The sequence below is a fragment of the Stegodyphus dumicola genome, chromosome 12 (genome assembly GCF_044657685.1).
Source record: "Stegodyphus dumicola isolate Sdum_Otavi_A_Nest chromosome 12, ASM4465768v1".
In the NCBI taxonomy this organism is placed as follows: Eukaryota; Metazoa; Arthropoda; class Arachnida; order Araneae; family Eresidae; genus Stegodyphus; species Stegodyphus dumicola.
In genome coordinates this window covers 109,162,290-109,185,686 of record NC_140779.1, presented here as the reverse complement: position 1 = coordinate 109,185,686, position 23,397 = coordinate 109,162,290, and the positions used below count along the sequence as shown (strand labels likewise).

The following is a 23,397-nucleotide window of genomic DNA, read 5'->3' as shown; positions in this document are numbered from 1 at the left end:
TCCCTTAAGGTATTTACATAGCAATCTAGAGATGCATGTAGCATTTTCCCAGAAGGCTTTCTACTTCTCCAGATATTTTCACCAATATAACTGCAGATTGGGAATTTCAGTGTTTTAGCAGCAGTGAACCTAATGTTGCAGTTTTCATTATCTTTGCAAAATCTCAGATTTAGCTTTCTGCATTCATATCGCAGAATTCTTTTTCTTTCTCATTTTAAGATTTTGGTGCCAAAGTTGTGCAGAATGCTGAGTTTATGCAATTCTCTAATTTTCTTTTTAAAATGAAAACAGATTGTTGGTTGTGAGATTGTTTTTTAAAAAGTGAAAACAGATTGTTGCATATGGGGAAAATAACAGCTAAAAGTTAAAGTCTTCATGTCGTATACGAAAAAAAGAAAAATGTAAAATAACGGACACTGGATGCATCATTCAAACAGACATAAAGATAACCAATAAATAGGCATTTCTCCAAAAGTTAGCAACAAATCCCTAAATGCTTTCCAAAATTACCAATGAGTTTACAACTTTGTGGTGGAGGTGCGAATAATCGGAAAGTACCCAATTTTAATTATGCTTAAATATACCAGTATGCACTTATAATCATAATCAAATATCTTACATATATATTTCTGAGTTGCACATAAACTATAAGTAAGAACTGCATGCACTTACCATCACTTAAAGCTTCAAAGAATGGCTTATTTGTTTTAAATGCTAAGTGGCCTATAGTGGCAAAGGTAATACATCCAACCATTAAAACAGTTAATAAAGTGACAACTGTTAGCACAATTGTATCCCTGAAATAGGTATAATCATTTTAAAACATTATACTGTCACAAAAATTTTTTTTAATTAACATAAGTTTCAAAAAATGCATAAAAATAACTAAACAAATTTTAGTTATAGCAATTTAGCCAGAGTAAGAATAATTAAAATCGATTGCTCTTAGCATGATAACATCTGGAACAAATAAAACACTATATGAAATACTAAATAAATATATATACAATGGAAAACAAAACACGCAAGACAAATTACAATGCATAACTGACTTTAATGTACATAAAGCTGCAGTAAGATAAAGTAGTTAAAAAGATTTAAATTTTCTGATTTAAGCTAAAAGGAAGTATATAATAAATTGAGCCTCTCTTATTTATAACCTGTTTGACACCTCATAAAAAGAACAAACACAAAAATAAAAGAATATAAAAATAAGCAAACAAAAAGTAAAATAATGCTAACTATAATAATTATACAATAAAAAAATGAAATAATTGCAAATAAATAGAATAATAACAAAATGTAATTTGTAAACTTATCACACATTTTTAAAAATATTTTTAGCTATTATTAACTATATTATATCTATTTACTGTTTTCTATTTATTATTTTTGTTAATAATTTCTTTTTTGATGTAACTCTTGTTTCTGATTTCAGTTTATAATTAATATATACATACAAACACACACACACATATATATATGAAATCAGGGTTTCTAAGAAACAGTAAACCACAATTTATGTGGAATGACTCATAACATCAAAAAACTTAAATACAAACAAAAAAAATTAACTTGATATAAAACTCTAAAACTTTAGCATAAAACAATAAAAATCATAATAATATCTTTCAGAAAGAATTTTTTTGAAAGAAGAAAAAGAATTATGAATTTAATATGGAATGTCATCTTCCCTGTCTTGTGCATACATATCACAATGTGTTTTTATGCTGGCAATAATGTTATTAACCACAGTTTGAGAAATCCACTCCTTTAGCAATGCATTCTTCTGAGCATTTACATCTCTAAGAATCTGTGTGCATGCATGTGTGTAGGTATAACAATTAATAATAATTAATTCATTAAAGTAAAAGATATTTTCTTTTACTTTAATGAATCTGACAACCAGATAAATGATATGTGCTTTTAAATATATAATTAGTTATTTCGAATGTATATTCAAAAACTATATGTTATTCATACTCTTCTGGCTCAAAATGTCTTACCTCTTCCTTTTAAAAATAAAATGCTACGTTTTCCATTCCTGACTGCATACTAATGATTAAACCATACTTTTTAAAAGACTAAAAATTACAACAAAACATAAAATAATTGAGTAGAATTAAACATACATGATAATACATATATGAACTGTAATATGTGTAAAACTATAAACAACACTTACGTATTTTGCCATAGAATGTTTTCGATAAAGTTGCAAAACACTGCAATTTATCACCAGTAATAGATAAGTATAAAATCAGAACATATACATAAGAATTTGTTTTGGTTTTATACAATCCTGATTTCCAATTAGTCAAGTTAAGTTTGTAAGGAAGTTACAATTTAATTTATATTTAATTAAATTTATACATATATGAACATATATGAAATAATACATATATGAACTGTAATATGTGTAAAACTATAATCAACACTTACGTATTTTGCCATAGAATGTTTTCGATAAGTTGCAAAACACTGCAATTTATCACCAGTAATAGATAAGTATAAAATCAGAACATATACATAAGAATTTGTTTTGATTTTATACAATCCTGATTTCCAATTAGTCAAATTAAGTTTGTAAGGAAGTTACAACTTAATTTATATTTAATTAAATTTATACTTAACCTAACACAAGTCTTATACTCTTAAAAGAAAGGGATAGGGAGATTTTTCTTCTAGATCTTGTAACCGAACTTTGCTTTTCTAAATAGGTAATATTAACCCTCTCGCTGCACATCCCAGGATTTCCACAGACAATGTAAAAGTAGCAAAATTTGAACAACCCGCGATTTCCCCAGGGATGAATTTTTGCCGTTTATTTAATTGTGCAACCTACTCTTTTCCCGTTCGAGGTTTCCTTTCAGCTTTTCTGTGATGTTTAATTGTTTATTTAGATGTGGGCTAACAGATGGCGTTAGATGTCCACATATCTGCCAAATGTACAAGAATACATAATGTAGCATTTTGCGTGCTCAAAGATGTCTGGTGGGAAGCGTTTAGCAAGTGATATAATCTATATTCCTGCCAATATTTCTGACACTGATAGTATTTCTGACTCTGATTTCAAGTATATTGAAGATAGTTATAGCGAAACTGATGAGAATTTCTCGGATTCCCCAGCAGATAGTGATGAATTTGAAAATTCAGTTTCTATTGAAAACGTTCAACAGTGGTGCAAAATTGATTTGTAAAATAGGTACTATTTGGTTTTGAGCGCCGTAAAAAATCGCTAAACTATTGTTGCTGCCAAAAATAACTGCGGCAACCCTAATGGAAGAAAGGAAGTATAATAGTAAATAACTATCTAAGATTGATGTTTTAATTTAAATGAAACGTTAATTTCATATAATACTTTATTATTATTATTTCATCCTGTTGCTTGTTCAGACTTAATTTTCTATAATGAATGATGCTTTTTCCTTGAAAAAATTCTCGGTAAAGTGCAGAATCGCCCACTTATTTGTTTGCCGCTTTTTACAAGGGTAAAAACAATTGGATTTTTGTCAATTTTCTTTTACTTTTTAAGTGAAAATAGGTCGATTTGTACATAGATAAAGTCAAGGGTGTGCGCAATGCCATTTTTGTGCAATTCTGAGATTTTTTTTTTTGAGTGAAAATAGGTCGATGTGTACATGGATACCGAGTATGTGCAATTCTTAAAAACGCATCAAGAAGTTGGGGATTCTGCACTTTACCTAAAATTCTATTCCAGACTTTTCGTCATGGACAATATTCCCAAATTCTTAAATCCATAGGCTATCAAAAAAGGATTTAAAATCAAAAAATGATTTTAAAATTAAACTAGTATTTCAATGCCGTCTTAAGAAATATAGAACTATATAAACTTATGCAATCTGCCATACTATGCAATCTGCCGTACTGAAATCAGCGCGTACACTAGATTTGGCACGCTGTTAAATGGGGGCGTTTGCTAGATTTGGCGCTTTTGCGCATACATTTTCACTGCAATTTCTTTTACGGTCCTCAAAACGGAACAGTACCACAAAATATTACATTATGCAAATATTTTCATTAGCATATGTTTTACCTTTGTATTTTATAAAATAAATCATAATTTAACCAAAATTAATTTTCAAAATTTTCCTTTCATATCATTATTCTTCAATTTCAGTATTCTGACAATCTTTTTCTATTATCTAATTCTATATTGAAAAAAAGCTCTTTTACAGAAAATTTCTGTATATTTTAACTCTAAATTATAAGTAGATTTGAAATATGTAATTAAAAAAAACATGCAATTTTTGAACTTATTTTGATTAAAATAAAAAGCTACACAGTGAGAGGGTTAAAAGACTAAACTGGCAAATTTCTATTTGTGAAGCATCTGGTATTTACCACTAGGGAATCAGATTTTTCTTACATTTATACTAATCAAAGGATTTAACAGCTTCTAAGGATCACAAACTGATGTGATTTTATGACAGTTTCTTAAAACTTATAATCAGGATGTGTGCAGTACTGAAGAATTTCTGGAATTTTAATATCCTATTTTTGTAAAATTTAATTATAAAAATCCTTATATTAAATAATTAAGGAAAGAAAGGAGGATTAAAAATGATACTGCAACATATAATTTGAGGAAATGTTTTATTTCCATAATATTTTGGCTGCAGTTTTCTATTTCTACAAATTTTCGTTAAATTAAAGTAGAACTAGTTAACATTATATTCAGAGTTTTAATGTAACTGCTCTCTATAAGTACTTAAAGCTAATATTTTTAAACTTTTAAAAAAATAGCATGACGTTTACAGAGTTATGATTAAATGATTAAATATACATGCCATAAAATACTAAAATTAAATAAAATTTATACTTTTATGTAAATTGCAATATAAGAGAAAAGAATACTGTGTCAAATGGTAGTTCTATTGAGTGGAAGATGAGCTTACAGAAATAATACAATACTTTCTTGTGAGCCATTATATCAAAAGTCACATTAACAATATTCAACTGTATTATAAATGTATTCTTTCAGCATAAAAAATTAAACCCTTTCACATATAAATTTAAATTTAATTCTAGTTATATACAACATAAATGAAATATAATAGACAACTATATAAATAGAATTTAAAAGTAATTTCACAAATCTTAGAGACAAACTCTATTTCACAGCCAGATTATTGAATGCAGAGTAGTAAAGCAAAATTAAATATTACTTTTCTGCATAGTAACCATGTTTGTACAAACATTTGTTCAAATGATATATCAAAACATACATGCCGACACAAGAGGAACCAACATCAAGTCAATGAAGCCATATCACGACAACTTATTATATTTATTATTATCACGACAATTATATGTTGCAGTATCATTTTTATTGAATGTCTATACAAGTTGCAAATCACATGCCCCTGAAATGTTTTTTCAAAGGTCTGAAGGGATAAAAAATGAATGGATGCAAGATTTGGGATACAAGGAAAATATTCCATCACTTTCCAGTGAAAGTTCTGCAACAAAGCAGAAATATAAGTGACTGCTTGTGGTCAGGCATTGCTGTGCAGCTACATGACACCTCCTGAGATAAGTCCTAGTAGTTTTCTACAAATTGCTAAATGCAGTGCCCCAAAGTGTCACAACAACTCTTAGCATTCATTGTTATTCCTCTAGTGTGGAATCAACCAGCAACATGAAGAGGACTTCATGAAAGGACTTTTAAATATGATAAAATTAAATCAGCAATTAATGCACATACTATACTGGAATAGATTTAGTATTGTATCATATACTGATTTAAAAAATTAAATACAAATATTAATTAATTAAACACTGGTTAAATCTTCATAAAATATTCTACAAATGCATACAGAAGATTAAGACAATTCAGATCAAACAAAATTTAATAAGAAAATTATATTGAAATCACTGGGGATGGGAGAATAGAATTTGCACAATTTAAGTTTCATTAATTCAATAAATTTCATTTATGGACTGGAACATTGCTTGCAAACATTTATCTTAATAAAAGCTAAAAATTAAAAACCAGGAGATTTTGTGATCAACCAGGAGACTGGAAGATACGATGAGAAACTGGAAGAGCTGACAGAGCAACAGCAAAATGTGTTCCTCATTAAGTTGCATCAAATGCATGGCAGGCAATCTTATTCACTTGGCTTTGTGATCATCTGTAAGTTGCTAATGAATCCACTATGAACCCATCTTCTGTCAGTCAGATGCTCATAAACAATAACTGTGCAAACTGTCCACTGAGTTCCTTAACAATATTGCTAAGTGAAATGTGACAACCACCTTAATCATAGCTTCAATAAGGCATATTCTGGCTACCTATGGTGGACATATTATTTGACTGACCACATCTTTGCTCATGTAGTATATTTGTGCTACCTTTATGGAAACTTAATGCATCAAAACCAAACTTGTTTTTATACCAAGACATTAGAATTGTATGCCTCAACATGATGAAAATGACTGCTGGGAAGGTTGGCTTTAGATGCAGAAACCTTCCCTTCGCACTTCACCATCCAATAATATTTTCTTAAGAGCAGCAGCCATCTTACAACCAATATTTTGCTTTAATGATGCAATAGTTGCACTATCTGTTGGCACCATCATTTAAATTCAGTGTCTGTTTATTGTTCCGCGGGAAGGAAATTTGTATAACAGAAGGATTATTACAACTTTGAGAACTTTAAATAAGTGAGGAAAAAAAATCTAAATGTTTTCTCACAATGTACAAGATGACTGATTTATATTTAATTTGAATAAATTCTGTTTCAATTTTATATGCAACAGTAGTAAATAAAAATTACAAATGTGAAAAGAAATAAATGCAATAACAGACAACTGTTAATATAGTGAATGGATTTTTTAAATGTACTTAGAAATTTGTAAGCTAATATTTGTAAGTACACTATATGAAACTAATACTTAACTGACACCTTAAAATATTGTTGTGCTGCTTATGGCAGGATCCCATTACAATGCTTGGTCCTAAAACAACACCCAATGAATGGAATGACTGGGCTAGAGCATACAGTAACACCTATAAAAACAAATTTTTTATGCATGAATATTTAAATTCATTGAGTTCAATATTTATGCTACTAAAAAACATGCATATTCATATGAGTTTTCAAAATTATAGAGACACTGAAAAGCACAAATCATACTCATTGCTTGCTCATGTTCTACTAATATTAAACTAAGAGCATGTCTATATTTAAAAAGATATTTAGCACATTTTTCAAAAAACCATAGTTAAGAGGAAAAGTAATTTTTAAAATTTTTTATTAAAAGTGATATCAAAATCGTATTTTAATTATGTGATTCTAATTAAATGATATTTAATTAAACAAAATTTTCTGTTTTCAGTACAAGTAATTATACCTAAGCAGTTCAATTATAAATTATTATCTTGCATTCAATACAAACAGCATGAAATCATACTACAAAATGGCAAGTTATTTTCATCTTAACAGGAGCAGCAGCTTCAAAATATTTATGGCTTTAAAACTAATGTTAAAAGCTGTTTTGCTGCATGCAGCTCCATCTTCTCGTGATTTCGTAAATATATTTACAGATGAGATTTTTTTTAGTTCAGTTGCTTAACTAATTATGACACATTACATAAAAGCCATCTGCTTTAGGAAAAAAGCCTTCACGCAGGACTCTGCAGAAATATAGAGTATCCACAAAATACTCACCAAACAACTTTACAAAACTATCCCGTTTTGATAATGAGAATTTTGCAACTCTAATTGAACTTATTTCTACAGCATTTGTTGTGGATAGGATAATTTGATAATGGCAGAGCACACTAGAACTAACTGCCTTAGTTGAAGGTATCTTCATGGAAGACCTTCTTACAGATACAACACATGGGATAAATCCAATTTTTGTTATAACTCCTCTCATCATATCATTGAAGTAAATTGAACTGATCTTGAGAAAAACAAGATTTTTCTGTTTTGTAATTTATTTATTTTTTAAGGAAATCAGATTATAGTATTGTGATCAATCCTGAATTACTCTTTTATGTTGTGAAACTGTGTAGATATTAATGTTGTTATTCTTTTTCTTCCACAAGAAATGAATGCATCATTATCAGTCCTGAATATTACTCAAAATTCAAGTTTTCTAGCATTTAAATAATTTGTCTAACGTAAAATTAATTGGTCTGTTTATTTTCAAACTGAAAGCTTTTGGGGGTAACTTTAATCATTTAATTAAATACCAACTAGTGTGTCTGTCATGTTTTCACAGTCTCACAGTCATGTCTGTCATTTTTCATGACTTCAGATTTATATTAATGAGTTACACATGACACTAATCTTGAAAATAAGAAAAACATCATCAACTTTAATTGCAGTTCACTGTCTTTTGGCAATCATATCCATAAAAGCATTTCTGAAACCATAAATAAATCTCAAGACTGATAAATATTATTCTGTAAGACAACCAACCCTAAATCCAGACAAGATTATAAAATATTTTTAAGGAGATCAACAAAATATCTAAATTAATGAGAAAACTAAAATTTTTAATGAATTAATGCATTAATGATTTGTATGCTTAATTCTTGAAATATCAATAAAATAAGTTTTATAGAAACTAAAATGAATTGATTATTAATTGCTAATTTTATCCTTTCTCAGCTCGATGTAATTTATCATATTATATTAATTCATTAATTAAGCACTCTGAAATTATAAAGCTTATTCATTAATTTTCTAAATTGTTAAAATTTTTTTCATTTCGTATCTGCACTACGTATAATAATTCAATGTTCAAGTAGCATAAAGTTTTATCATTTCAATAACCTTAGATAATTCTTTTTTCTAAGTTTTGTTTTCTGATATATGATTCTCTAATTTTATGTTTCTAATCAATTCATAGTTTTACTATAATATTAATAAACCAATATAAGCACTCACTTTTTGTGGAAAAAACTTCAAGAGTTTTAAATAAATTAAAATTTATTACTTTTATCGTCAATATGTTTACTCTATGATAATCTTGTAGAAGATCAAAATTGGCTAAAATTGTTGATGGTCATCTTAGAAAAGGTCCACTATATTTGGATACTTAGATGCTTTCTATCCTAAAATGCAATGTCCTCTTTCACATGACATGAAACAAGTTAGACAGGTACATTACTAGGAAAAGCATAGAACAGAGAATTTTAAAACAAAGAATCTGGGAGAGAAGAAGAAAAGAGGATCACTACTGTATGAGAGCTCGAGAGAATGTTATCACAACGAGATAAAATATTCAGTTTATTAAATCATGAAATAACAAAAAGAAAAAAAAATGATGAAAGCAAATCAATCAGTCAAATCTGCATGATGTTAAGATAGGTTGTAAAGGTTTCTTACTTCCCTGTAATATATGGATAAAATTTTGTCTTGCATTCTTCATGCACGTATAACAGTGAGTAAGGTTTTTAATTTAAAAGCACTTCAGCAAATTTTAATTTCACTTTAATTCAAATGTTTGTGAAATACAGAAAATTAAAATATGTTAGGATAAAATACTATACTCACCCTAGGGCTAACCATTTGGTCCCAATCAGGTTGAAAAAGAAGTCTGAGTCCATTTTTAGCACCTTCCAGGGCTACAGTTCGTAGAAAAATACTAAAGAGAAGTATATAAGAAACTATAGTCAAAATGTAGATGGTAGTCCCTCTAAAAAAATCCGTCTTGCGAAGAGCAAAGTAAGTCAGTATCCAAACAAATAACACAGATGCCAATAACTCAAAACGCAACTCGCCAGATTCTTCAATGCTATTACTTTTCTCCAGCATTTTCACACTGCAAGTAAAAATTAAAAAAAGAATTACACAGTAAAAAATGCATTAAATAAAATTATATTACAAATAAGAAAATAAATGGAATACAAGAAAGAGCAAGAAGAAACTAAGGAAAAGAATTAAAACAATGACCTGATTATGTAATCATTATTAGAATTTTTACTAACTACTTTTATCTGAAAATTACTTTTACTAACTACTTTTATTTGAAAGAATTAAAACGATGGCCTGGTTATGTAATTATTATTATAATGTTTATTAACTACTTTTATCTGAAAAAAAATCTCAATCACCCTGCTCCTCAGAAATCCAATCTGAAATAATAACCAGTGCTCAACAATCTTATCCATTCACTCAAAAGAGGGTTAAATGGCATAATTTATATAGCCTATTATTAGAACAATTCATTTACATAATAAAAACTAGAAAGCATTTAAAAAATGTTTTCTAGCTTCTTAAAATTTTAAATATATCAAATTAATTACTTTCAAGTATCTAAATTGCTAATACAAAGTTCAGCTGATCCTCGAATACAGTACAAAGTCCAAAATCTGGACGTCCATTTCCTAGAATGATCTAAAATTTGGACCTCAAAACCACGAACAACGTTTTCTCGTAGGCTTTACAAATGCACATTTGATTCCCCCCTCCGTGCATAATAAAACCTGATTCTCCCGAGAGTCACAATTCTTAATTTCACTTTGAACCATTATACCTGGCGAACCATTATTTACTATACTTTCCTTTCATCACCACATGTTTATCAAAACATGATAACTTGAGTAACGACTCATGTAATAGATTTTGTAATAGATAACAAAATAGATTTTGTTGATGATACTCATAGACCCAAAGATTACATTTAGGGCTATTTGAATTCAGAATAATTGACTTGTTATTCACATAAACCTAGAACTAGTGCCAGGGTTCATATGGCTGCACCGGGTCGCATTTTGAATATATGAGGGAATTTATTTATTCAGAACTCCGATAAGCCTTAAGTATGTACAAGAAATAGACATAAGTATAATGAATAACTAACACTAATACAATTCAAGCTTAATTGTCTCAGTGCACGATGGAAGAAAGATAAAATTTAATGGAATAACTTGTCGTTAGTCGCCAAGCTCATGATGCATAGCCAAATATGTATAGTGAAGGAAGCTAAATTTGATGATAATAGCCGCTAATTTTAAAGGTTTTCGGATATCCCAAAACAAAGGTGAAATTTTCCATTTAACGGATTTTGTAAAGAAATGTGGAAAAGAGGTTATAAATGAAGATAATATAAAAGAGGTTTTTCATTGTGATGATAATGGTTCTCAATCATCAATCAATTAATGAATAGAGAAATCTTTAGTATGCTTCTAGATCCAGAAAATACCACTACCAATAGTGAAGAAAGTGACAAAGCAGTTACTGAAAACAAGAAAGTTTCAATTGACAAGTTAGTGAATTCTCGACACAGCAGTTAGAGGATTTCAATAATGTAACTAAACAAGAGATTATGTCTGTCTACAGAATTAAAAAGAAAGTATTAGCACAAAAAACGAAGTAACTTAAACAACTTACACTGGAAGAAATGTTTAATAAGGTAAACAAATAAATATTAAGCTTTTTGTTGTAAATTTTGATACCTTTTAGATCATAAATACTCCATTATTTCATAAATCTCAATTTCATACTTTTAATTTTATAATTTCTACATGCCATCTTACTAGATTTAAACTGATGATCTAATATCCAGAAAAATCCGAAATCGGCAAAGTCCCGACGAGTCCGGATTTCGGACTTTTTACTATAACATGGGAATTAAAAGCAACAAAACATAGTTTTGAAAATATGCATATAAATTATTTAACTCTACACGATTAGCTACTTCAATTTTCTGTTCACATGAAGTTTTGTTACTAACATAAACAGTTAATACCTATTTTGGTTAGTCTATATTTTGGGGTGCCCAAAAGTTCTCTATCAGGTTAAGATCAAGAGACTTTGCTGGCCAGAGTATTCGCTCAATATCTTTCCTTTTAAGCAATTCGTCAATGAGGTTTGCTTGTTGTGGACAAGCATCATCATCCAGAAATAAAAATTCAGATCCTTATATGCTTCTAAAAAGTCTTATTTACGGTTCTAAGGCCTCATCTTGATATATCTGGGCAGTCACAGATATTTGCTGCTGAAAATGTGCAGGGGCATATGTCAATCGATCATTATTCCTCCCCATAGCATTACACCTGCATTATCGAAACATTTATGTTCCATAATGTTTGAAGGAAGATTTTGCATTCCTGACTCCCTCCATGTGTACACATGCTTAGAATCAGATGCTAAGCTAAACCTTGACCCATCAATAAAGAGAACATGGAACCATTTAGTTCCAGTTCTGATGTTTTTAAAGTGATTACAGTAATTCCTCTTTTGTTGGGAAAACACTGAAGCACATACTCTTGGCTTTCTAAAATAAAGGCCTTTTTCATTAAAACTTCTATATACAGTTTGCTGTGATACAACAGTTCCAGTGATGGCTGGGAGCTCTGGACTTAACTGCCAAGCATTACACTTCCTATTCTGATGATATCAATCTTGAGAAACAGTGGTTACTCATCTTCAATTTTATCCAGGTCTCCTTGCAACTGTTACGGAGCTTTGGGATTATTTTCATAGCATAGAGATGTCAGTCTTGAAATATTCCCACATCTCATTGCTTTCATGATTGTTTGCTCTGCTTCTAAATGGCTAATGATTTGCCACTTCACAAATTCTTCTAAATGATATTTTAGAGCCATAAAAGATCATTCTGAATCCTTACACACTGTAATCAAGTGCTATATTGCAGATATTCACTATACATGAAGCACTTAATTCACTGTCATATGACTTTTGGCTGAATAATGTTAATCAGGCTTGTCTTTCATATTTTCTCTGCAGAAATGGATTATATCAATTGGATATTTCAATTAATATTATTTTGGGGGCAGGGGGCTATGTAAAGATAAATTTGGACATAAGTGCACATATGAGCTATGAATTTCATATGAACATTTTCCAGACCATTGCAAATCCCTAAACAGTTTCAAATTTATTCAGAAAATCTACTGGTAATTCTGGGTATAGTGTTGCACAGTTCAAACATTTATTATTCAAGATTTAAGTACTGCTGAAATTGAATGAAATGAAACTGAAGGTAGCAAAAGAAAACTTCAAATAATAAAAAATTCCAAGAAAAGTTAATAATTTTGAATTTACATTTCGATATTCAGTTCAACAGTACCTTGAACAACACTTAATTATATAAATAAGGTTTTATTACAGTAACATTATAAGTATTTACGGCAGAATTTAAACTCACTTCAAAAATTCAACTGCTGGATGTGATATATTTACAATAAATTTTTCATCCATTACATTCATATGTGACAAATTTCCAGTTTGTGAAGCAGCAGGAACATCATCAATATAAAAGTTTGGGAGAGGTGATGTGACCATGCTGGAATTATTTGCAGCAGGATCAAATGAGTTTGTAACTTTAGAAGTTTTTTCGTCACTAGGAGATGCTAAATGCAGAATAGAATGGACTGAATCATGACATGAGTCACTGTTCCAAGTATTGGTACAACGGGTCCATCGAGGTGGAGAATAAAAAGAATTGAATGTGTAGAACATTGTCCAAGAGGTTAATACACTAAAACAGGCAGTAAGCCAAAATGAAATCATCATGCTTGCAACACCAATACCTGTAAAATATTAAAAGAGAATTTTTATAAAAATGTGACATCTTCCTTCTTTTTTTTTAAAAAAAAAAAAAAAAGAGAGAGAGAGAGAGACAGAACACAGAAAATTTAGTACTTTTCTCTTATGCACCTGCAACATTTTTGGGCACCTTTGAAACAGAAGCCAAACACATGGTTAGACCATCCACAGTATCATCAAGGGACTTGCACGTGTGTGCAAACAAGAATAATGAAATATGCACATATTATATTTTTATGATACTACCGCCAAACTGTGTGACAGGTACATAAGAGAAAAGTACCGAAAATTTCATGCAGGTAAGTGTCAGTATTTTCAGCTTAAAACTTACAACTTTTATTACTTTATTTTTGCAACAAATAGTTTATTTTCACTTATTTAATATGTGTATAATAAAAATTACAAAAAGAGAAAAGATTTGGTTTTAGTTGATTATAGCAAAGAACACTAGGGCTATCTGCCCGAGTAGAAGGATGTCTTCAAGGATGACTTTTTTGGGAAAACTGGCTCGTATACACATTACACATGGAGAAAACTACTACAGTATTTCCATGTTTGTAAGATGCATTGATGACCCTGTACATTTTATTAACTGTTTGACAATTATTATTTTTTTTTTCAAGTTAAACAACTTGGAATAAATACATAAATAATAGTTGCATTTAATTAGAAATAAAATTTTAAAATATATTTTTAAAGATCAGAGATTGTTTTTCAGCAACATTTAAAGTAATTAATAACCTATAGTCAAAGTTTAATAAACTTTGTCTTATAACAGTGCAGTTACTGAACATGAAAATGCAGACATCATAAAAAAAAACCTACTTAAACCTATTTTATTCCATTATCTCTAGGCATGCTTCACATATTTCTGAATACATTCATAGATTAATACATTTAATGCTGAACTTAAAATATTTTCCATATGAAAATAATTTAATAATAAATTTAAAAATTGTCACAATGAGAAAACCAATAATTTCAGAATATATTTAGAAATAAACTATTTTATGTACCTTTCATTAATGGGCAAATTTGCCCAATCGCTGATATTGGTCCAGACTGGGTTGCCTGTCCAATGGCCAGTTCCATACACAAAAAAGGAATACTACATACAAGCATAAATACCAAGTATGGCAGCACAAATGAACCTGAAAATAAAATAAACAAAATGTTTTAAATAGTTTCTTTTAAAAGATATGGAATTTTTTATCTAGAAGAAATAACTATTTCCTCTCTCCTCATTTTTCAAATAAATGAATATGTTCAACTGATACCTTTGCTTTTGTCATCTATTAATATACAAATTGACATCTAATTTAACCTAAATAAAATTTTACTTCCAGCAGTACAAATTTCAGCAGAACTCTGTTTCAAAATAAAAAAAAAGTCAGAAACCTAAGAATTTTGAACTACAAAGGCTATACATCTTCCTTCCTCTGTTAGCTGATTTGTTGGTCCCACCGTTGGATACCAATTAGAGGTTAATTGAAAAGAATATAATATGCAATACTTCTGCAAAAACAAAAAGCAGTATTACTAGTTACAATTATAATTATGCTATTAAATTATCATAGAAAAGATAAAGCTTACATGTTAAGATTTTACAAAATGCATATAGGGCATTATTAACTGTGTATCAGAAATTACTGAATGAAATAGCATGTTTTAAGTTGGTATGACAATTTGCCATATACATTTATTTTTATCAGTAAATATTTATTTTAATCAATAAACATTTATTTTAATATATCAGTAAACATCAATGCATTTATTTTTATCAATAAATAATTTATTTTTATCGATCCTTTAATGGAAGGAGTCATAAAACAGCCTTTTTAAAATAGAAAAATAAAAAAGAACCAAATACTTTTCTTTTCTTTCAAATAGCAAAAAAAAAAAAAAAAAAAAAAAAAATATTATTATTATTATGAACGGCTAATGAAACTTACCACCACCATTGCTGTAACAGAAATATGGAAATCGCCAAATATTGCTTAATCCTAAAGCTTGACAAACACAACACCACAAGAAATCTAGTTTTCTATGCCATGGCATTCTTGTAGGCTTTTCAACAACAACTTCTTCCCCTGCTGGATACTCAGATGAATCAGATTCTTCTTCCTCCACATCAGGTAACACAGAAACAAATTGAATATCTCGTAATTCAGGTAATGAGCGGGACATTCTGCGACTGCGGCCAAAAGGAACACTTTTAGGAAAGCTTTCAACATCATGGAATTTGAAAGGAGAAGGATGAGATATGAACGAAGAAGTTCGAACCAATCCGTCTTGTTCTGCTATCAGCTTTTGATCGCCGCTAGGTAAACACTCAGTAGACGTTCCAAAGGTAAATCGCGATTTCACTTCTAAAACAGGTGAGCCAGGCAGATAAAACTTCGGAGGAGATTTTGCATCTGGAGTACGAGATCGTGCCGGACGAATATCAATATTCTTTGATTTCGGCAATAATTTAGCATTAGCACCCGGTGAGCGCGGTGCAATATCTTCGTCAGATTTGAATTTCCAGTTTTTGCCTCCACGATCAACAGGTGACTTATCCATCGCTACAAACCAGCCGCTACAAACTACCGCGACGAGCCGCTCATTCTATTTAGCGCGCAGCTCAAAAAACAAACCTTTCCGGCCGTAAACATCAGAAGATTTGATTCAAAAACTAGAAGGCGCCTGTCGGCGTACGCACACTGCTTAGTTATGAAGCAGTGACTTCCTGCTTAGCGGAAAGTGTTTTCCAAGGTCAAATTCATGTACAAATAATAATACATTGGAAGCACTACGAAAGGGAGACGACCACTGCTCATAAACTGAAACAATTACATTCGTGTAAATGACAGATAAGAGTGTTTTATTAACTGAACAGAAACACAATTTCGTTTTGACAGACGCAAAACATTTTTCATCTGCTTTAAAATGACTTGACAACAGACTTTTGTTTTTAAAGAGCTCGGAAAATATTGACCATAAGCGACGCGAAAAATGTAACTGACTATAGCACTCCAAGTAGTCTGGAATGACAAAATAAATTAGCAGTCAATGCAAATAATTTTTTTAAAAAATATTAAAATTTATTTTTAATATTTATTTGTTTGGTCGAATATGAGGAAATACGCGGACTATTTGCGTATGCCTTTGTAGTGAACTTTCTAAGACCTGTTATTTCTTTTAGAGGCTTAGGAACCACGAAATATAGGGAGTTCAACTTGGGTTCCATCCCAGGCAAACGGGCTGGCTGCATTGGGTTTCATGGTTTTCCTTATATCTAACGTAAATACGAGCTAATTTCCTTTAGACCGTTCTCCATGAAGACATTCCTTCTCTTAGGCTGATAGCCCTTGTTCGCTTTGCCTTATGCAAATAACCTAAATTTTAGTGGGGCTTAGATACTTAAAAGTTTTGTACAATCAAATGAAATGACAACTGCTGAGCTACAAAACACGTTAGGGTTGATTTTTCTAAAAGGTTCCTATAGTGCCGCTCCCCTTTGATCACTGTATAAACAGGTCGCTGCTACAAGGTCTTTTGGTGATTGAGACAGTTTGTTGATATCGTGTGAGTGTATGCACACACACACCTACGTACGTACGTATACACATGCATAAATGAACACATACATTCATACATACATGCATATATACATATATTTCTGAATGCGGTCCTGATACCAGAAGAGTACCCTTCTATAACATCTAGTTGTGCACCTCCCTTTTTTATTGCAATCAGCAGTGCCATATGTATGTACCCACCCGGCTCAGAAATCCTTACCCAGCCTACAATTTCGCAATCATTGGTCGTGGTCATATACTTCCAATTGCAGAAGTGTTTTAAATGATGAAAATATTCACGTTTTGTTAATGTCAAATTAAAAAAAATAATAATAATATTTTCGACAAATCACGAAATTTAATTTTTAATACGATCTCCCGGTTCCTGCACTTATATTTGTGACCTATACTTATATAAATTTTACACTCGTTATGAATAAATAAAATTTTGAGAAATTTGACTTCCATACACAAAAATTAACCGGGATATTTAATTTCAAAATGTGCAATTTTTGGTGCCATTTCCAACTTGCTTTAAATAAAAAATAACTCAAGGAAATGAATTTAAATGAACTGCAACAGAAAATGTGTATAATAGGCCGCACACGGAAGTCACGTGGTATCCACATCAGATTATTTTACCTGTTTTTCTTCCGTAAAAATTGTTGCTGCTTCAATCTGAAATAAAAGCTTAAGATGTCCTCTCTTCGGCCACTCTGATTGTTTAAGATCTTGACGGAACCTATAACAGGTAACTATTTACTTTAGAAAGAGCTGCTTTAATTTTCCTTCTCTCTGAGTGGTATCATTTTTTTAAATTTAATCAATTTATTTATTTTTTTCAATATCGAAAATCTAGTTAAAAGGAGCTTTTTTTTTTTTTTTTTTCTATAATTTTCTTTTTTTAAAACAATTTCTTGGAGATATTTATGATTTACTTACGGACTTCATGAGAAACTACGTTTGTTTTTCATAAGTAAATGACAGGTAAATTGTGGAATGTTAAATTATGTTATAACATTAGGATTTGAAGAGGCGTTTGAAAATTCCGATCTGAAACTGAGATCCCTAAATTCTTTCATACCAAGCAGTAGGGCTAGCGCCAAAAGCTGGTGCACCCAGTGCCGCTGTCCCGGCCAGCAGACTTTAGAGCCCACAACATTTTCTAGTGTTTATTATGCAAGTTAGAAACAAAATCCCTATGAAAGCTGAGTATCACCGAATTAGAAATCTTATTTTTTCGTTAATTTGGAAATACGCTTTGGTTACCAAGGTACATAAGCAACACAGTATGAATATGAACTGAAATAGAGAAAAAGAAACTTGAATGTAAGCTTTGGTTCATTTTATTGTCTAAAAGTATACTGTGCATCTGAAAAAGTGGTTCTTGCTTTTCTTTCCCAAATACGATTTGTAGCAAAAACATGTGGACAAGTAAATCATATTTATGGCATTATATCGGTTAAGGGTACCAGAGTTAAAAGCTGGACATTGCGACATGTAGCTATGCCAAGTTCTCATTAAATGTTTTTAAGTTATGCAGAAGTTTTTCAGGCTGGGGAGAATATTCGAATTTTGTATGGATTTATATGGATCCCTACATTATGTAAAAGAACGAAAGGATGGCTATATGACCATAATTTCCAAGAACAGCCCATAAAATGTATTGGCTACAGACCTCTCTTTAGCTTGAGGGATTACCATTTAAATCCAGGGAAATGATTTACGTTAACTTCAAATACCCTGCGTACAAAGATACCTATTTGCATGTGTTCCTCATTATCACGGATAGCGATGCTATAAGGAACTTTTCCGTGAAACTCCGCGTTTTTCTCAGTTCCATTTTGAAAGGGATATTTCTAGTAAAACAGTTCCGTTTAGCCATCTGTTTTACATAGTACCCGGTATATTTTACAATGCTGGGGAAAATGTTTTGCCTCGTGTACGAGCGGAAGGAGAGAACGTATTTTTGGGAAGTCTTCGCATAGATCAAACAATCAAATTCAACTGCAAACCAGATTCCAGAAATGTTTCTTTGGATAAGGGTATTTAGCAGGTCTTGTAGCAGTTTAAGATAACATCTCAAGAGGATTCGCTTTATATAGTGAAATGAACACGTTACTCCGACCACACATCAGTGAAGCAATGCGTTATTTTTATTTATTTTTCTTCTTTGGGTTCACGTTTTAGATTGGAGACTAATTCTCTATGGCTGTTCTCCTTGCGAGACTCAAAGCATGTTTCAATCCTCATCCCCACTATTGCCCAAAGAGATAGTTATGGGGGTCCAAAATTTCCGCACAAAAAGCAATCACTATAAGTAGTATCAGTGTGTTTAAATACTACATCAATCATGTTTTACAGGGATGATCATCCTACATTAGTGTTGATGCTTTTTCGAGGTGCTTCTGCTCCTGAACTCAGGATAATGGTACACGTTCTTATCGTGCTGACTCGCTGAAAAAATATTTGATTATCGGACACTTTCTGAATCGTACTTTTAAGACAGCCAACGTTTTCAAGATATTATTTGAAAACATCCACCCACACTTGGCTTTAGGCAATTACTTTATGTCATTTATTCATTAGGTTTTACGATAAGTCTAAATTAGTACCTTTTTCGGTTGATAAAACAAATCCGAAGAGGACTTTAGCTTTCATGGAAATAAGTGAAAAGGGAAAATATCTTTCAGCGTTTGCTTTATGCAGGAAAGAATGATTTTAATTGAGAAGTAACATATATGTTTAAGGCAGTTTTACAGGATTAACTAAATTATGTTTTCAGCGAAGAACTACACGGTAGAAAAAATTTATCATTGTTTGCAAATCAAACACACTGTTCTATGAGAAATTTCACTTTTCTCATCATCCAGATCACAAGCAAATTCCGATACTGGGCCAAGCAAGAGTAGAAATTTCAGACGTAGTAATGTGATGCACAAAAGTGTTGATAAAATATTACATAGCACACGATTTTCTTCTTCAACCTAAAATATAAGATGCGTATTGATTATTTTTGGATTTTCAATGGTTAAACTAAATGCGCCATTCTACCCACATCGAATTTTATAAACATTCTTCACACTTATAAAATGGAATGTAAAACTACAGAAATTCCCACAAACCTATGCAGAATATATAGGTACAGGTAGAAGTGGGCTGGACACCAGAACTTCACAACGGGTTCTACAGTTTAGTTCCGCCGCACTAACTGTGCAATTGCGCCCCAGTTTTCAGGGAGAACACGCAAGGAGCTGTCCGAGGGTCTTCCACTCCTTTTCCCCTACCATCAGTCTCTCGAGAAGACTTTCGGCGGGCCATGTATTTTGAGTACCCCTTTGTCGCGCAGTACATCAGAGAGGGATACTCCCAGACCTTGGCCTATTTCAAGCCCTTGACATGGTTACTGCTCCTCCTCCAGAGGCGATCCAAGGAGGTAAAAGCCCCGGTCAACCCAGAGGACAAAATTGCACACAGTCAAAGTTAAAAAAAAACGCAAGTCAATGGCGACCGGGGGTCCAGCCGGTCACCTACAAAGAGAACGAAGTCAGATCAAAGATTTTACCCCAGTGTTGACCAAAGGGAGCCAAACCCCCAAGGTCATCCTTCGATATCCAGCCATGTAGCATCCCCACAACTAATGAACAGACAAGACAATACCAGTACGATCTCTGCCGAGCCTTAACGTATCACCGAAGAATCGATGGTACTAATCACTGTGAAGACTGGTTATGTGCCCCAAGAGCCGAGTCTGTCTAAGCACTGGTCTTAGCCAGAACGCCGGGGGACGTTGCCCAGTGGACCCAGACACATAAAAGATGCCATGGAGTTACTTATCACTGTCAAATAAATTTAACCTAGATTTAATGTTAGGAACTGGGAATTATTTCGGCATCGGAATTTTTGTATGTTTTCCCGAAATTTTTATATGCTAGCACCTTAGGTGAGTGGCAAGAAAAGAAGTCAGTTTCCATTTACTTTTTCAAATCATTCTGGAAATCTTATAAGATATTTTCTTATCCTTTACCGTGTTCGTTCGTGATATAACTGGAAGCACGTTCCATTGGCAATCGAAATGTCCGGAGTTTGAATCCCAGGGAAAGTACAGCAAATTTTTCACGTCTCCTGCTTCGAAAAATCCAATCACTCAACTGCGGCACCGGAACAAAAAGGTGTTGGACGTTAAATCGGATCATCAGAATTTAGCGATTGGTGCCACGTCTCCCCAGTTTCCCTTTAAATGTAATGAAGAATGTAAGGTATTTTATCCTTCCTTACCGTGTGCCTTCGTGATGTAATCAGGAGGGTCGGGAAGGCCGCCCTGCGTAGATATAGCAGTTAGTGACACTGGCTGCTGTACTGAAGGTCCCGGGTTCAAATCACGAGTGTATTTTGAATGTCCCTTTACCATAGAAATACGTTTGCAAACATCAAAATGGCATGGATGTTTGCAAACGTATTTCTATGGTAAAGGGACATTCAAAATACACAGCTAGCCGAAGATCTTCTAGAGGGGTTAGTGGTAGGTCAAGAGGAGTGGAGACCCTCAAACCGTCCCCTCTCTCAAAATAGGGGCGGAACTGCACAGATAGTTAGAGGGACTACCAATGGCTAACTTCTGGTGTCCCGCCCACCTCTACCTGTACCCGTACTTGGGAAATGGGAGATCCGGAGTTAGAATTCAAGCGAGAACACAGCACATGTTTCTTGTCTGCTTGCTTCGAAAAACCTGACTCTACAGTCGTTACAGAAAATTCGATACAGAAATTGAATTTTTAATATTCAGTAAAATCGGTGTCATTGAATAATTTTTGTTTTAGCGCTGGATAAATTTCATATTTTTGCATTCACCTTTACACAAGTATGAATTTAAAATGAATGCACTAAAAACTAGCCGTTTGTATCAACTGAGACATTACTAGGAGAAAGACAGCCTTAAGTAAAACGTTGAGGCATCAGAGATATAAAATTTAAAAATTAAAATCATAGCTTTATTACAAACGCTAATTGTAAAACTTTAGTAGCGTATGTTATTTGTTAATTTTATTATTTTTACATGAAAAATATCTGAATTTAGTTTTAATTTTAGGTTAAATACGTGCTGTATAAGAATATGAAAAGAGAGAACTATCAAAACTATAGTAGAGCTCCAAGTATTCGTACTGCAAAATACTCAGAACTCTAATTATTCGAATAGTGCGTTAGAGTAGTCTTCTCGAGGGATTAAAAAGAGCAAGTAAAATTAAACTTGTTGATTTGTTTATGTCTTTTCAATTTTTTCGATAATTTAAGAAATGTAACATAACTGCAGCTAAAACAAGCATTTATAAAATAAAAGAAATGACTTTTTAAAAATTAAAATCATAGCTTTATTACAAACGCTAATTGTAAAACTTTAGTAGCTTATGTTATTTGTTAATTTTATTATTTTTATATCAAAAATATCTGAATTTAGTTTTAATTTTAGATGAATAGAAAGAAGTTATGTCTTGTTTACGCGAATAAAATAAATTATATAACTTCAGGACAGTAAAAATAGGACTATGTCTTTAAATTTAGATTATACGCAAAATAAAAAAAATCAGTTTTATTTTTTACTCTGATTAAAATAGAAAGGTATTGTATGTTATGCAAATACTAATAACTTGTAGAGTTCAACAAATTCACTTCTGTATGAAAGACTGGAGTAGTAGTAACTACGCAAGAGAAGGGTTAAAATACCCTTTATTAGCTCTTTAAAATTTACAGTGTCAACTCGACGCTAACAAACTGGGCTTGGGCTGTAACTGAAAATCAAGTAACGAAACTAAAATTTGAAGATATTGTTACGAAATGTACAGGCACGGCAAGATAGCTTCCCCGCAAAGCAGGTTTAGGGTTGCCATGAAATAGCAAAAGAAGCCAGGGTTTCCACATTTGGCGAGAAATCGCCTATTTGGCGACAAAATTGGCGTTATACCATGGACGCTTGGAGAACCTTCTGGAACGAATTCTTACCTGTTTAGCCCAGAATGTTCTCGAACACAAGCCGAAAGCTATATAAACGCTGCTGGTCAGCAGTCAGAGAGTATTATTCATAGAGTGCGAGTGCGAGATAGTTAGTGTCTCGATTTAGTCAGGGCCCACCGGCGGCCGAGCGGTAAAATCGCTGAACACTGGTAGTTCGGTCAGAGGTTCGAATCCCGCGAACGGGCTGGCTGCATGGGTGTTTTCGTGGTTTTTCCCATGTGTAACGTGTATACGAGCCAGTTTCCCTTAGAAAGTTCTCCACGAAGACA

At 31.9% G+C, this 23,397-nt stretch overlaps 1 protein-coding gene across 1 annotated transcript in view; it reads right to left on the bottom strand.

The window, feature by feature from the left end:
- Positions 1-16,246, bottom strand: part of LOC118182220 (sodium- and chloride-dependent GABA transporter 1-like) — a 37,121-nt gene extending 20,875 nt beyond the window's left edge. Inside the window, exons 1-6 of the mRNA XM_035351540.2 lie at positions 15,509-16,246; positions 14,573-14,707; positions 13,156-13,540; positions 9,537-9,804; positions 6,933-7,036; positions 673-797 (exon numbers count right to left, since the gene is read on the bottom strand). Coding sequence (XP_035207431.1) covers positions 673-797; positions 6,933-7,036; positions 9,537-9,804; positions 13,156-13,540; positions 14,573-14,707; positions 15,509-16,121 — 1,630 coding nt within the window. The 5' untranslated portion in view covers positions 16,122-16,246. The remainder of the gene's footprint in view (positions 1-672; positions 798-6,932; positions 7,037-9,536; positions 9,805-13,155; positions 13,541-14,572; positions 14,708-15,508) is intronic.
- Between the last annotated feature and the right edge of the window lie 7,151 nt (positions 16,247-23,397).